Source organism: Budorcas taxicolor, chromosome X (genome assembly GCF_023091745.1).
Source record: "Budorcas taxicolor isolate Tak-1 chromosome X, Takin1.1, whole genome shotgun sequence".
NCBI lineage: Eukaryota > Metazoa > Chordata > Mammalia > Artiodactyla > Bovidae > Budorcas > Budorcas taxicolor.
In genome coordinates, this window is record NC_068935.1 from 63,070,649 (window position 1) to 63,084,853 (window position 14,205).

General features: G+C 52.8%; 1 protein-coding gene across 14 annotated transcripts in view; it reads left to right on the forward strand.

Annotated features, from left to right (window-relative positions):
• The window catches only part of IKBKG (inhibitor of nuclear factor kappa B kinase regulatory subunit gamma), a 46,387-nt gene that overhangs the window by 4,744 nt on the left and 27,438 nt on the right, over positions 1-14,205 (forward strand). For 9 of the 14 annotated variants that reach the window (XR_008201582.1, XR_008201583.1, XR_008201584.1 and 6 more), the window contains 4 exons: positions 3,841-4,042; positions 5,820-6,031; positions 10,816-10,934; positions 13,322-13,474. Coding sequence is in view for 10 of the 14 variants with exons in the window: in XM_052663220.1 (XP_052519180.1) it covers positions 3,892-4,042; positions 5,820-6,031; positions 10,816-10,934; positions 13,322-13,474 (635 nt within the window). In the remaining 4 variants the exon portion in view is untranslated. Of the gene's footprint in view, positions 1-10; positions 369-3,328; positions 3,400-3,840; positions 4,043-5,819; positions 6,032-10,815; positions 10,935-13,321; positions 13,475-14,205 lie in introns of those variants that run through there. The other 5 variants (XM_052663214.1, XM_052663217.1, XM_052663212.1 and 2 more) reach the window with 4 other exon arrangements.

A 14,205-nucleotide genomic window follows, 5' to 3' on the forward strand; every position in this document is an offset into this window, starting at 1 on the left:
ACAGCCTCGTTGTGGTTCCAACCCTAGCGGGAAGGGGGACGGCCCTGCCGGAGAGACAAGGGGGAATGCAGGTCGCGACGCTAATTACTGGGGAATGCCCCGCGGGCCAACCAAGGCTTGGTGGGTTCAGGTTTCCGCTTTGGGCAGCCTCTCTCACTTTCCGCCGGCCGGCCAGGCAGGGGCGGGACCTGAGCGTTTTACTTCCGGATCCGACAGCTTAGACACCGGAAGCCGGAAGTGAGAAGTTGGCAGAGGGAGAAGGGAAGGGCTACAGCGGAACTCGGACTTTCTCGGAGCGCCGGGGGTCCGAGGAACGCTCGGGGCCCGCCGTTCCCGCCCTTCTCACGTCGGACCGACTCAGCTGACAGGTGTGGCCCTCTTCCGAAGACAGGGTACCATCGGTGGGCGTTCTGCCGCCTCCGACATCCCCTCCCCGGATGACCAGTCTTCTCCCTCCTGTTCGGTCCAGCCGGGTTCTGCTGCGCACTTCCAGAGCACCGGCGGAGGCAGGCCGATTGAGGACTCAGGTTACTTTGGCGGCGAGCGGGTTTGTTTCCGCCTTTCCTCCGCCAGCGCCGAGTCTGACCACACCCCTAGTTTGTGAATGACTCTTCTAGGTCGGAGACATTTTCTGTTCATCATCTGTGCATTTCAGGTTAAAGTTCTTTAAAAAGGCGTTAAATATGACTTGCCAGCTAAGTACCTCACCTCATGTGCATCATTTTGCTCCTTTGCAAAACGATGAATGTCTCCCGGACCTCGTATCATTTCTGTGACTTGAGGCTGAATGGGCCATCCTGACATGTTAGAGGAACTCAGTAACGAGGCCGCTATACCTGGAGTAGAGTGAGCGAGGGAATGCTTAGAGTGGGAGCCGGTTTGATTCCTGGGTCGGGAAGATCCGCTGGAGAAGGGATAGGCTACCCACTCCAGTATTCTTGGGCTTCCCTGGTGGCTCAGCTGGTAAAGAATCCGCTTGCAATGTGGGAGACCTGGGTTCGATCCCTGGGTTGGGAAGATGCCCTGGAGAAGGGAAAGGCTACCCACTCCAGTATTCTGGCCTGGAGAATTCCATGGACTGTACAGTCCATGGGGTCGCAAAGATTTGGACACAGCTGAGCGAGTTTCACTTTAATGGGAGAACAGATAGCGCACGGCCTTGTAGGTGGTGGTAGGGACTTTAGGTTTTAAGCTGTCGGCAATGAGGAACCATGGTAGGGATCCCAGCAGAGGAGGGATGTGATCAGAATCACCTTTCAGGCTGACTGGTCTGGCGCGGTGGGGAGAACTGACTATGGGGGCGGCACGTGTAGGAGCCGGGTGACTTTTAGGAGGTTATTACAATAATTACCTGAATAGTGATGTTGCTCTTATCATTTTATTGTGTAAAATTTCAAAGGCATAGAAAAGTATAATAGTCTAGTAAATTCAATGTACTCACTTCCCAGCTTCAACAGTTATCAACTCGTGGATATTTTTAATTCATACGCCTCAAAAACAGCTTTGTTGACATATAATTCACATACCTCGCAAATCACTCATTTAAAGTATACAGTTCACTGGTTTTTCAGTGCATTCACAGACTTGTACAACTATCACCATTAATTCCAGAACATTTTCATCACTCCAAAAAGAAACCCCATGAACTTCAGCCATCACTCTCACCACCCCATCTACCCTGCTCTAAGCATCCACTAGTCTTTCTGTCTATGTATTTACCTGTTCTGGACATTTCATGTAAATGGAGTCATAATATGTGGTCTTTTGTGAGTTGTTTCTTTTTATTAACATAATGTTGCAGCATGGGAATGTACTAGATTTTGTCTATTCATCAGTTGATAAACATCTGGGTCATTTTCACTGTAGCTGTTTGGAGTAATGCTGCTACCAACATTCCTGTGCAGACATGAGTTTTCATTTCTTTCAGGTAGATACCTAGCAGTTCACCCATTATTTAGAACCAAGTCCCAGACGCCATGTGATTTCTTTCAATAAAAATTTCTGTGTGCATCTCTAAGAAATGACTTTGAAAGAAACAACCACATCAGCACTATCACATGTAAAATAGTACCATTACCGGCTAAGTGTCATCAAATAGATTCTAAGATACATCTTGACAGGATTTCCTGATGAATCCGATGTGAGCTGTGAGACAGATGGGAATCAAGAAGGACTTGAAGGTTTTGTCCTGCCAACTAGAGCATGGGTTAGCCATCTATTGGTAACAAGGAAGGCCATGAATGGAACTGGCCTCTGGGGATGATCAGGAGTGTAGTTTACCGAGGTTAGTTTTGAAAGGATGACTGGATATCCAAGTGGAGATCTGGCATTTGATGTGTGAGTTGGGCGTTCAGGAAAGAGTTCTGATTTGGGGCATCATTAGCATTAAGATGAGGGCTACAGTTTTGAGTCTGGATGGAATTAGTACTGGAGTGACTGAAATTAGAGAAAAAGTCCCAGGACAGAGCCCTAGGGCACAACCACATGAAGGGCTGGGTTAATGAGGATGGACCAATGAAAGCCTGAGAGAGAGCAGCCAGTGAGGTAGGCGGGAAACCAGTAGAGTGGGCTGTTCTGGAATCAGGGATCAGTGATCCATCAGATACTGCTAATGGGTTAGTAGGGTGTTCAGTGAAGCATCAGTGTAATAGTGAAATGTCCATGCTCGTCTGGTGTTCAAGTCTCTGGCTGCAGCTCAGGCCCTACTGGAAACTTCTTTTGGGATTAGCTTCCTCTTCATGTAGCCAGTCTTGGGTAGGCCTTAAAAGGGCTCCAGGTTGATGCTGTCTGGCGTAGACTCCCTCTCTACTCCAGGTCACAAGAGAACACAAATGGCTCAGCCTTTCTCTGCCTCCCTGCCTTCATCTGTGAGCCCAGGCCCTGCTTTCAGATGTCTCAGTACACGTCAAACACAGGATGATCCACTTCAGCCCTTCTGTTCCAAAGAACACTCACCAGGCTCTGAGTGATCTCTGTGAAGACCCTCTTACTTGGTGTATGGATTTCCTAGGGCTGCTGTAAAAGATAGCCACAAGTGGGGGCGGGGGTTTAAAACAACGGAAGTTTATCCTTTCCTGGCTCTGGAGACCAACAGCCTGAGGTCAAGGTGTTGGTAAGGCTGTGCTTCCTTCGGAGGCTCCAGGGCAGGGTCCTTTGGGGTTTGTCTAGCCTGTGGGGGCTTCAGGTGTCCTTGGGCTTGTGACCACATCCCTCCTGTCTCTGCCTCTGTTTTCACGTGGCGTCTCCTCTGTGTCTCTCCTCTTCTGTGTCTCATAAGGACACTTGTTGGATTTAGGGCCTTTCTCATCCAGGATTATCTTATCTCCAGATCCTTAATTTTATCGCATCTGCAAAGACCCTTTTCCGCAGTTCACAGTCACAGGTTCTGGGTGTCATAAGGTATGTAATAAGGTATGTCACATGGACATACCTTATTGGGGGTTATCATTCAACTCACTATACTAGGTGAGGGGCCACTCACCTCCACTCATGCTTGGAAGTGTGTGTGTGTGGGGTAGGATTCCCAGCATACCGACACATCCCTCCAAAACTAATTTTCTATGTGATTTCTCCTCTCTGATGACGTTCTTAACTTCAGCTTACAGTTTACAAGCAGTGCTTTTCATGACCTTTCCAAGCCCCACAGAAGTGCCTGCACCTCCCTTAGGAATGGGACTATGTGCTACCTCTTAGACCAGAAAGCCCATGTTAGCATCTCTTTCCACTTGCCAGCATGCTCATCATTTTGCTTGAAGTGTGATGCCAGGACTCCTCGTTCTGCAGGGTAGGAGAATTCTGTATAGGTCTCTTCATATCCTACCCCTGCTAACTCTCTTTCAGGCCCTGACGTGTTGGATGAGCAGGCCCCCCTGAAAGAGTCCACTGTGTGAGATGGTGCAGCCGAGTGGCGGCCCGGCAGGGGACCAGGACATGCTAGGTGAAGAGTCTTCTCTGGGGAAGCCAGCCATGCTCCATGTGCCTTCAGAGCAGGGCACCCCTGAGACCTTCCAGCGCTGTCTGGAGGAGAATCAAGAGCTCCGAGGTGAGGGCGACAGTGGGCGGGCAGAGTCAAATGTCTGGGGAGCAGGCCCTGCTGGGGGAATTGACCCCACTCACCCAGTGCCTCTGCGTTTTCTGGGACTGAGGTGGGCAGGCGCTCGAGAGCCAGTTTGTGGCTCTGGCTCAGCTAGCCTCCTTCCTTCGTTTCCTGTGGGGTTCTCTGGAAGTGACTCACAGCTACAGAGTGCCATCCAGAATGTTTAGAGTCAGGACCAACACTGGGGAGGGGAGGGGATGGGAAGGGAAGGGCAGGGCAGTGAAGAAGAAGGGGCGGGCAGAGGGAGAAGCTGGGCTGCCCTCCCTCCAAGGAGCTCTGGAGCTGAGGTGACCTTTTTGGGTTGTCCCTGTCGGGCCAAGGCCGCCAGGCTCCTGTGTCTCCGTACTGATCAGCCATTGTTGTCATTCAGTCACTCAGTCGTGTGTCTGACTCTCTGCGACCCCATGGACAGAAGCATCAAACAATATACTGGAAAGGGGCGTGGCTACCTGAGGAAGGGCGTGGCTAGTTTAAGGGGCGTGGCCTGCTCCAGAAAGGGGTGTAGTCTGCTCTGGGCTAGGCTGGGGCTTCCTAGGAAGGGCCCGTGGGTGGCTTTGGGGAAGGGACATCTGGGCCACTGTGGGTGGACTGTCAATCGTCCCCCCTCCAGGTAAGACAGCCAACAATATCCCCCAGGTGTCGTTAAATATGTTTCTGTGTTGGGGCCACATTGAGCTGGCAGCCAAGTTTGGGGCAGGGAGACAGTTCGCTCTCCACGGCTACATATGTGGTCTGAGCTCATCCCCAGGACAGTGGGGGCTGGTGGGGGCACCGTGGGCCTGAGGCAGAAAGCCCTGTCTCAGATGAGTCGCTCCCTTGCAGGGCTGGAGTCTTATGGGGACTGTGGTACGTAAAAGGAGGCTCTGGAGCCGGGCTCAGGAGCCATTGTGGTTCTAGCAAAAGAATGTTCCATCAGAAGGCCTATTTAGCTTGTTGGGGGTTCTGAACAGAGAGGGGGCCCCCTCTAATCTAGTTCTGTGGTGGCTAGCACCTTCACAGGCCATGGATCCGTTTTGTCAGTACCAGTGGTGAGCTGCTGCTTGGGGGTGTCCCTGGGTGGGTGGCTCTCCTTTCCTCAGCCCTTGCTGACTGCCTGGGAAGAGGAGGACAAAGTGGTTCTTGAAGCTGTCTTGTGTACCAGGCACTTTGGGTACTTTTCCATGTTACCTGTCCTGTCTCTGAGATGGGGATGCTTGTCCCCATTGAACGTGTACAAGAGGATGGTGAGGCTCAGAGAACTCACCTGCTCTGAGACTTCTGGCCCTGCCCCCCAGACCCCCCTCAGTCTGGGGCCAGCAGAGCTCGGGGAAGTTTGCCCCCAGTCTGATCCTGAAGGCAGTGACCCAGGGGCCTGCTCTGACCCATGCAGAAGGCAGATGAGTTCCAGAGTCACAAAGAACAAATAAACTGACATTTGACTTGTTTTTTTTTTTTTTTTTGGCCACACTGTGTGGCTTGTGGGACCTCAGTTCCCTGACCAGGAATTGAACCCGGGCCAGGGCAGTGAAAGCACTGGGTCCCAACCACGAGGCCACTAGGGACTCCCTGACATGTGTTTTTAAGTGAAGCTTTTGTGGACACTGGGGGCATGTCATTTGCATAGCTGACCTTGAAAGTGATTGGTGAAACGAGGGAGTGTTGGGAAGACGTCCCAGTGGGGGAGTCCTCGGGGCGGTGGGGGGCCGCAGGCCCTGGGCTCATCTGGCCCCAGCCATCTCTGCAGACGCCATCCGCCAGAGCAACCAGATGCTGCGCGAGCGCTGTGAGGAGCTGCAGCGTTTCCAGGGCAACCAGAGGGAGGAGAAGGCCTTCCTCATGCAGAAGTTCCAGGAGGCCCGGGACTTGGTGGCGAGGCTGAGCCTAGAGAAGCGCGAACTGCGCCAGCAGAGGGAGCAGGCCCTACAGGAGGTGGAACGCCTGAAGACATGCCAGCAGGTAAGGACCTGGCCGCCTGCTTAGGGGCACCGGGGTGGGGGGCTCCTGGAGTTGAGGAAAGCTGTTGTCCTCCCAGTTATGGCATTAGGGTGAGCCGCTGGCTGGGATACGGGTTGAAATCAGTAAAGATAAAGGAACGGAGGGCAAGTCCAGGAGAGATGGAGCCATGCGTGACAGTGTGCCCTCTGGGGACTTGTAGGGGTGGTCATTCCCGGAGGCCTGGGGTGCCTGTATGGCTCCCCTTAGGTACTTGATTTCTGGGTCCCAGAGATCAAGCTGGTACATGTGGCCCAGGGCCTGGCCAGAAATCACGCTGCTGGCAGTGTAGACAGCCTGGTGGGGGCCCTTGGGGAGTGTCTCAGGTTTCCGGGGCTGCTGTAACACAGTACCACAAACAGGGTAGTTGGAAGCCACAGAAATGTGTGGTCTGCCAGTCATGGAGGCCGGAAGTCCATGATCCAGGCGTGGACAGGGTTGGTTCCTTCTGAGGGCAGGATCTGGTCCAAGCCTGTCTCCTAGCCTCAGGTACCTGCTGGGAGGACTATGTTCCGTGGTTTGCAAACACACTGTCACGTGGCCTTCTCCCCGGGTGTCTGGGCATCTTTCCTCATCTTATGAAGACACAAGTGTCAAAGAGCAGTTCAACCGGCCTTTAGGTAAAGGGGTACGAACCGGTTTTGTTTGGTAACCACTGTCAGCAGACGAAAGCACCGGGCAACCTTCTGATTGGCACAGGGGTGCCGGTGATTTGAAGGGAGAGTGAGGTGGGGTCAGCGACAGGGTCTCGAGTGAAAACCCACGGCGGGTTGGTCAGGGTCAGTGTGGTGAGGTCAGCAGCGTCCGTCCCCGGGATCAGTTCTTGGATGTTACAATTCCATCCTACTCAGAGATGGGTAGACTCAGGCCCTGTCCTTCCTGAGGATCCCATTTCAAAGGAATGACTCTCAGGTCCCCGAGAAAGCCTCTCCTGGGTTGTTGGAGGTACACGGACATCTCAAAGGGCCAGAGCAGGGGTTCACATGTGGGGAGCCTTCTTAGGAAAGACTTGGAGAAAGGGGGGGGTGCTCAGTCAAATGTTGGCTGGAACAAACTACATTCTCTTGCTAGCCCTGTTTTCTCAGATGGGGACTCAAAAGGGAGCTGGGTTGGCCCAGGGTCCTGACCTTAGGCTGCAAGAAGTCACAGTAGAGCTTGCTCAATTGTCCGAGTCTTTTGTAGTTTTCAGGAGTCACTGGATCAGAGGCCCGCTCTCCTCCAGTGTGACCTCATCTTCACACCATTACATCTGCAGTGACCGTGTCTGTAGGTCAGATGCCATTGACACGTACTGCAGGTTAGTTCAGTTTAGTTCAGTCACTCAGTTGTTTCCGACCCTATGCAACCGCATGGACTGCAGCATGCCAGGCCTCCCTGTTCATTACTAACTCCCAGAGTTTACTCAGAACTCATGTCCATTGAGTTAGTGATGCCATCCAGCCATCTCTTCCTTGGTCATCCCCTTCTCCTTCCATCTTCAATCTTTCCCAGCATCAGGGTCTTTTCCAGTGAGTCAGCTCTTCGTATCAGGTGGCCAAAGGATTGGAGTTTCAGCTTCAGCATCAGTCCTTGCAATGAACATTCAGGACTGATTTCCTTTAAGCTGGACTCATTGGATCTCCTTCCAGTCCAAGGGACTCTCAAGAGTCTTCTCCAATATCATAGTTGAAAAGCATCAATTCTTCGGTGCTCAGGTTAGGCCTAACTGTGGGTTAGGCCGTGGCCATACCACTTTGGGGCCACCAGTAAAGCCACTACCACCCTGAACCTGTGCAGAAGGGAGAAGGAGAAGGCTGCTATTCTCAGAATGCCTGCAGAGCATCCACCTGCCCTGTACTTAGGGATGGGATGCTGGCTTCACAGTAGCGATCAGAGCCACTGCCAAAGCCCTATTGCTAGCTGACAAGTCTGACAGTAGTGGGTATTGGAGAGGCTATGGCTTCATGTTGCTGCTGGAAGCATCAATTGGTGACACTGCTTTGAAAAACCATCTGGCATTTTTTCTTCAAGTTGAAAGTTCAGGTCACCCTCACCTTGTCAGTTGTACCCCAGGTGTATACATAAAAGAAACTCTTGCACATGGACAGCAGGTGATAGGGGTAAGATGTTAACCCTGGAGAAACCAGAATAAAACTCATATACCATAAAATTCACCCCTTGAAAATATAGAATTCAATTGTTTTTAGTATAGTCTTAGAGTTGGCCAACCATCTCTTTCCTTTATGTAGTTCCAAAACCGCAAGAAGAAACCCCAGGAAGAAACCGTGTCCCCATGAGCTGTCACTCTGCAATCCCATCCCCCCAGGCCCCAGGTATCTGCACATCTCCTGTGAGTGGAATCCTGCAATGTGTGGCTCTTGTGTCTGGCTACTTTCTCTCAGCATCATGTTTTTAAGGTTCATCCATGCTGTAGTTTGTCCAAGTACCTCATTTCACTTTATGGCTGGATGATATTCCAGTATAGAGAGAGACTATATTTTTTTTAATCCAGTCTTCATTTGATGGACATCTGGGTTATTTCTACTCTGGCTGTTAGGAGTAATGCTGCTATGAACATTTCTGTGCCGACATGAGTTTTGATTTCTTTCAGGTAGATATCTAGGAGTTCACTCATTTTTTAGAACCAAATTCCAGACACCGTGTGATTTTTTTCCAGAAAAAGTTCCATGTGGATCTCTAAGAAATGACTTTGAAAGAAACATAACCACAACAGCACTGTCACATGTAAAATAGTACCATTACGTGCTAAGTGTCATCAAATAGATTCTAAGATACATCTTGACAGGATTTCCTGATGGATCTCACGTGAGCTGTGAGAGGCAGATGGGAATCAAGAAGGACTTGAAGGTTTTGTCCTGCCAACTACAGCATGGGTTAGTCATCTACTGGTAACAAGGAAGGCCATGAGTGGAACTGGCTTCTGGGGATGCAGGAGTATAGTTTTACTGAGGTTAGTTTTGAGAGGATGACTAGATATGCAAGGGGAGATATTCATCTAATAGAACAGGTGGTGTGGGCTATTCGCACTCTTAGATGGGAAGGTCTCACTAAGTTGCCATCGAGTAAGCCTGGAAGACAGGACATGAGCCATATGGATATCTGGGGAAAGAGTGTTTTAGAGGAGAGGAAAGTATGTGCAAAGGTCCTGAGGCAGAAGCTTACCTGTAATGTTCAGGGAAGACTAAAGAGGCAAGCATAGCTGGGGCAGAATGGAGAGGGGCTGAGGAGGTAGTCATGGTGGAGACTAGTCATGTGGGATTAGTAAGCCAGTGGAAGGATTCAGGCTTTGATCCTGAGTGTGACAGGAACCGGGGGAGGGGGCTGTGCTATGTGGATTCCTCTGGAGTGTGGAGGATATTATGGATTGTTATGTTTCCCCCAAAGAAATGTCCATATCCTAACCCCTAGTACCTCAGAATGTGACTTTAGTTAAACATGAGGTCTTTGCAGATATAACCAAGTTAAGGTGAGGTCACAGTAGCTGAGGATGGGTTTAAATCCAATGACCGGTGTCCTTAGAAAAGAAGCAGACATACAGGGAAGATGGTCACGTGATGATGGAGGCAGAGATGGAGTGATGCAGCTACAGCTGATGAATACCAAGGACTGCTGGACACCCCCAGAAGCCAAGGCAGTGGGCTGGAGCTGATCCTCCCCCAAAGCCCTCAGAACTATCCAGCGCTGCTGACACCTTGCTCTTGGACTCCTGGCCTCTAGAAAACAATCTGTTTCTGTTATCTTAACCACCTGCCAAATTTGTGGTCCTTTTGGGCAGCCCTGGGGAACTCCCACAGCCACAGGGGTGGAACTGGGAGCCTGGGCAAGCTTATTGTAGCTGCTCAGCAAGGGACTCTCAGTGGGCTGGTCCCAGTGGTGGGCTGGAGTGTGGGCATTAATCCATAGGGTGTGCCCATGGGCTTCAAGGTGGAGAAGTTAGACAGGCAGTCAGATAGCTAGGTTGGGTTGTAAGAGACAAGTCTGTCCTGGAGGTAGGACTCTGTAAAGTCTCAGCCTGTGGAGGGTACAGAAGGCCTTGAGACAGAGCAGGTCATCCTCACATACGTATACATGGAGAGGGTCACAGGCCTGAGACTGCCTTTGAGAAGGAATGGTGGGCGGGGCTGTGTGCACATGTGTGAGTGCACGAGTGTGTGTGTGCAGGCCCCCAGGCCTGGCTGGGAGGTCTGCGTGGTGGTTGGTACCGAGGGGCGGGGAAAGCCGAGGACTGGGGCTTGACCCTGGGCTTGAGCAGGCCTCGGTCTCGGGACTGGAGTCTGGACAGCTTGAAGGGAGTTGGGCAAAGGGGAGTTGGGCCAACTCTTGCATCTTGTTGCTTGTGCAAATCTTCTGGAAACGGTATCAGTCCACATCACCTTCCAGTGGCCTGGGGCCCGTGGAGCAGAGTGTGTATCTTTGTCACTCTGTTTGAATCTTGCCTTCCTCGGCACTGAGTCTCAGAGGTGGAGAGGCTCCCATGTCCCTGCCTCTCCTTTTGCCCCATCTGCAGGGATGAGGAAGGCCTGGGAGGGGGTGCTCATGGGACGGGATCTCTTTCCACTGCTTCAGTTGCCTGGATGAGGGGGAGATGCTTCCAGAGGTGGAGGTTAGGTGAGGGGGACCGCTGAGGGCAGCCCTCAGGAGGCCTGTCAGTGTGTTTCCAGGCTTCCCCGGGGACTTGAGTGTGCAAGGGGCAGGCAGCTGGCAAAAAACCACTGCTGACAGAAAGTGGCTCTTTTTTTTTCATGCAGCAGATGGCTGAGGACAAGGCCTCAGTGAAAGCCCAGGTAACATCCTTGCTGGGGGAGCTGCAGGAGAGCCAGAGTCGCTTGGAGGCTGCCACTAAGGAGCGCCAGGCTTTGGAGAGCAGGTGAAGTGACAGGGAGGGCGAGCCCAGCCCGAGGCCACTGCCAGGGCTCCCGAGGAGAACGGGACCCTTCGGGAGCCTCCAGAAATGTCCTCTGTGACAGGACACACAGGACTGGGGGTACTGGGCGTCCAGGACCTGGGTCTCAGTGCACCTGTGGGCTCTCCGACCTTCTGCTGGAGTTTGTCTTCTTTACTGAGTGGGTGTTTCTGGGGTGTTGTGGAAGGGCATGCCCGTGGGCTGCAGGGAAGCCCTCCCAGCTGAGAATGATGACAAGGAATGGGCACACACCAGGACCCCCAAGGGCAGAAGACACGGGTCAGGGGTGAAGACCCCCATGCCTTTGGTTCCCTCTCTCCCTCCCTTGAGGGGCCCCCAGCACGCTTCCTTCACAGGCAGCAACAGAGGCCCCCCCTGGAGACCTAGGGAGCCCACTCGAGACTCAGCACCATGAGTATTATTGAGTGCTGATGGCTGCCAGGCACGTGCCAAACTTCCTGACTCCCAGAGGAAAGCCGGTGCGCCCTGTAAACCACCCTGTGGTGCCAACAGCTGAGGCACAGAGACCACCCTTATCAGTAGAGAAAGTGTCTCATCAATGTCAAGGACTCGCACCAGCCTACTGCCCAGGCACCATCCCCAGGCCATCCTTGCACACCGGCCCTTCTGAAGTCAGTATCCTTAGGTCCTCTGGTTACTCTCTTCTGCAGTGGGAGGTTTCTGCAAGTGAGGGTATTGGGTCAAAGGGCACGGATGTTTCTGTGGATCTCACGCCGCTCCACTGCAGATGCCCCAGACTGATGGGTTTGGGCTACAGGGTGGCCCCAGCCCTCGCAGCACTGGAGGTGGTCAGGGTGCCCCGGGCGGTGTCCGGGATGCCTTCCTGAAGGAGGCTGGGGGAACAGGCAGGAGGTAAGCCTGTGTGAGCATGCCGCCCTCTAGGAAATGGATGGCGAGTGGGGAGGCCACTCAAGGATGAGCCTACTGGCTCTGGGATTGTTGCATCCTGCCGTCTCCCCAGACATGCCTCAAAAAATCACTCAGTGTTGGGAAAGGCACATGTAATTTTTAGGATACTCTGGTATCTTCTCTGCTTATCTTTTTTTCTGTGCACCTAAAAGAAGCTGCTGGAGTTGGGACACTGTCAATGCAGTTTTGTAACTGCCTTTGGTCCTCTGTGGAGAAGGCAATGGCACCCCACTCCAGTACTCTTGCCTGGAAAATCCCATGGACGGCGGAGCCTGGAAGGCTGCAGTCCATGGGGTCGCTGAGGGTTGGACACGACTAAGTGACTTCACTTTCACTTTTCACTTTCCTGCATTGGAGAAGGAAATGGCAACCCACTCCAGTGTTCTTGCCTGGAGAATCCCAGAGATGGGGGTGCCTGGTGGGCTGCCGTCTATGGGGTCGCACAGAGTCGGACACAACTGAAGCGACTTAGCAGTAGCAGTAGCAGTTGGTCCTCTAACGACCCTGGAGGGCCGTTATTCCAGCAGTTACAGGCTCTTGGGCACCCTGCTTTCCTATCACCCTACCTCCACTTCTACCCCCTTGGCTGAGCACGTACGTGCTGAACTACACAGCTCAGGGCAGGAGGCGTCTCCCATCAGGCCACTGGCAGGTGGCAGTCCCATTCGATGATGGCAGTGACAGGGCTGTTTTGTCAGCTCACAGACGAGATCTGCGTCTGATAGACTGGCCCAGGTGTGGGACCAGAGCCAATCTCCAGCAGCCTCCCGCCATCACCCTGCAGTGGGGCTGAGGCAGCCTTGGTCCAGCGGTTGGCCTGGCCGAAGCCTGGACCCAGAGTGCAAGGTGCTGTTTGGATGTAGGAGACCTGGGGTGGTGGGGGGTGCTGGGCCATCAGTGCTGTGTACCCACAGGCAGGCAAGTAGGAGGCTCTTTGGACAGGTGTGGAGCCTGCGTGGCCTCTGGAGCAGTGCCCCTTTCCGGCTCCCCCCCATTTCTCACTTCTCCCTCCCCACCTTCTAGAAATTCTATCAAGGCTGGCTGTTTCTACTTCCTTCCTTCCAGTCCCTCCCGACCCATCCACTAGATGGTCCTGGCCAGTGTACCCAGCACCCGTTTGTGGTAACCTCATGGGCAGTTCCTGGGGCTCCTCTCCCCTGGGACCATCTCCTTTACCCCCAGAACAGCCTTCCTGGATGGCTGTCCCCAGCCCAAACCCGTCCCAAGCCAGGCGCCCTGCAGTCGTCCCTGTCTCCCCAGCCAGTACCCACCCTGGGGTCACCTGGAGGCCTCCCCCTTTGTTGCCCTGTGCCAGGACTGGTCCCCTGCCCTGGTGTCCGTCTTGCACCATGTGGCAGGGGTGCTGGGCTGGCTGGTGCCCCTCTCTGCTGGGCCTGTGTGTGACCTCCGCTTCCTCACAGGGCCCGGGTGGCCAGCGAACAGGCCCGGCAGCTGGAGAGCGAGCGGGAGGCGCTGCAACAGCGGCACAGCGTGCAGGTGGACCAGCTGCGTCTGCAGAACCAGAACATGGAGGCTGCCCTGCGCATGGAACGCCAGGCCGCCTCGGAGGAGAAGTGAGTGGGATGTGGTGGGGGGAAGCCCAACGCTGTCCCTGACTGTCGTCACACCCCAGCGAGGCGTCCTGGAGAGGGTGACATCCTTCACTCTCCTATCCACATTCCAATTCCACCCTCTGGCCCACATGTTCACAGCGTCCTATCGAGGATCCTACTTTGTCTTTGATGGGGTGTCTTTTGAGTCTTCTTTCATCTCAAACCATCCTCCTGCTTTTCTGGATTCTTCATGAAGTTGACTTTAGTTTTATTTTTTGCACATAAAAATACATATTCTTATGAAAAAGAACTATGTCTTCCAGAAAATACTTAGAGACTGACGTATTACATTTTTATAAATCTCACTCATTATTGTCTCTGGTTCACTAAAAATTGCTGGACTCTCCTGTCCGCTGCTGCTGTGGTCAGTCTGTTGTGACAGGTTTTTTATTGTTTTTCTTTCTTTTTTGTTGTGATATGTTTTGATTGAAGTATGTGAAGAAAAGCCAACCCCACAGAAATGTGTAGTTGGACCAAAGCTCTGCTTTGTGATACACATTGCTTTCTATACTGTTTTGAAAATGTGTGATTTAAGGAAAAGGATATGAACTAGGTAGCAAAGCTTGCTTCGGAGCTGATGGCCTGCAAGGCCCAGAGGCACCCCGGAAGCCACATTCTGGCCTTCAACCTTGAGGGGAAGGAAGGGGGTGGAGTTGGACGCTGTGGCTGGATCAGGACAAGGTGGTTTCTTT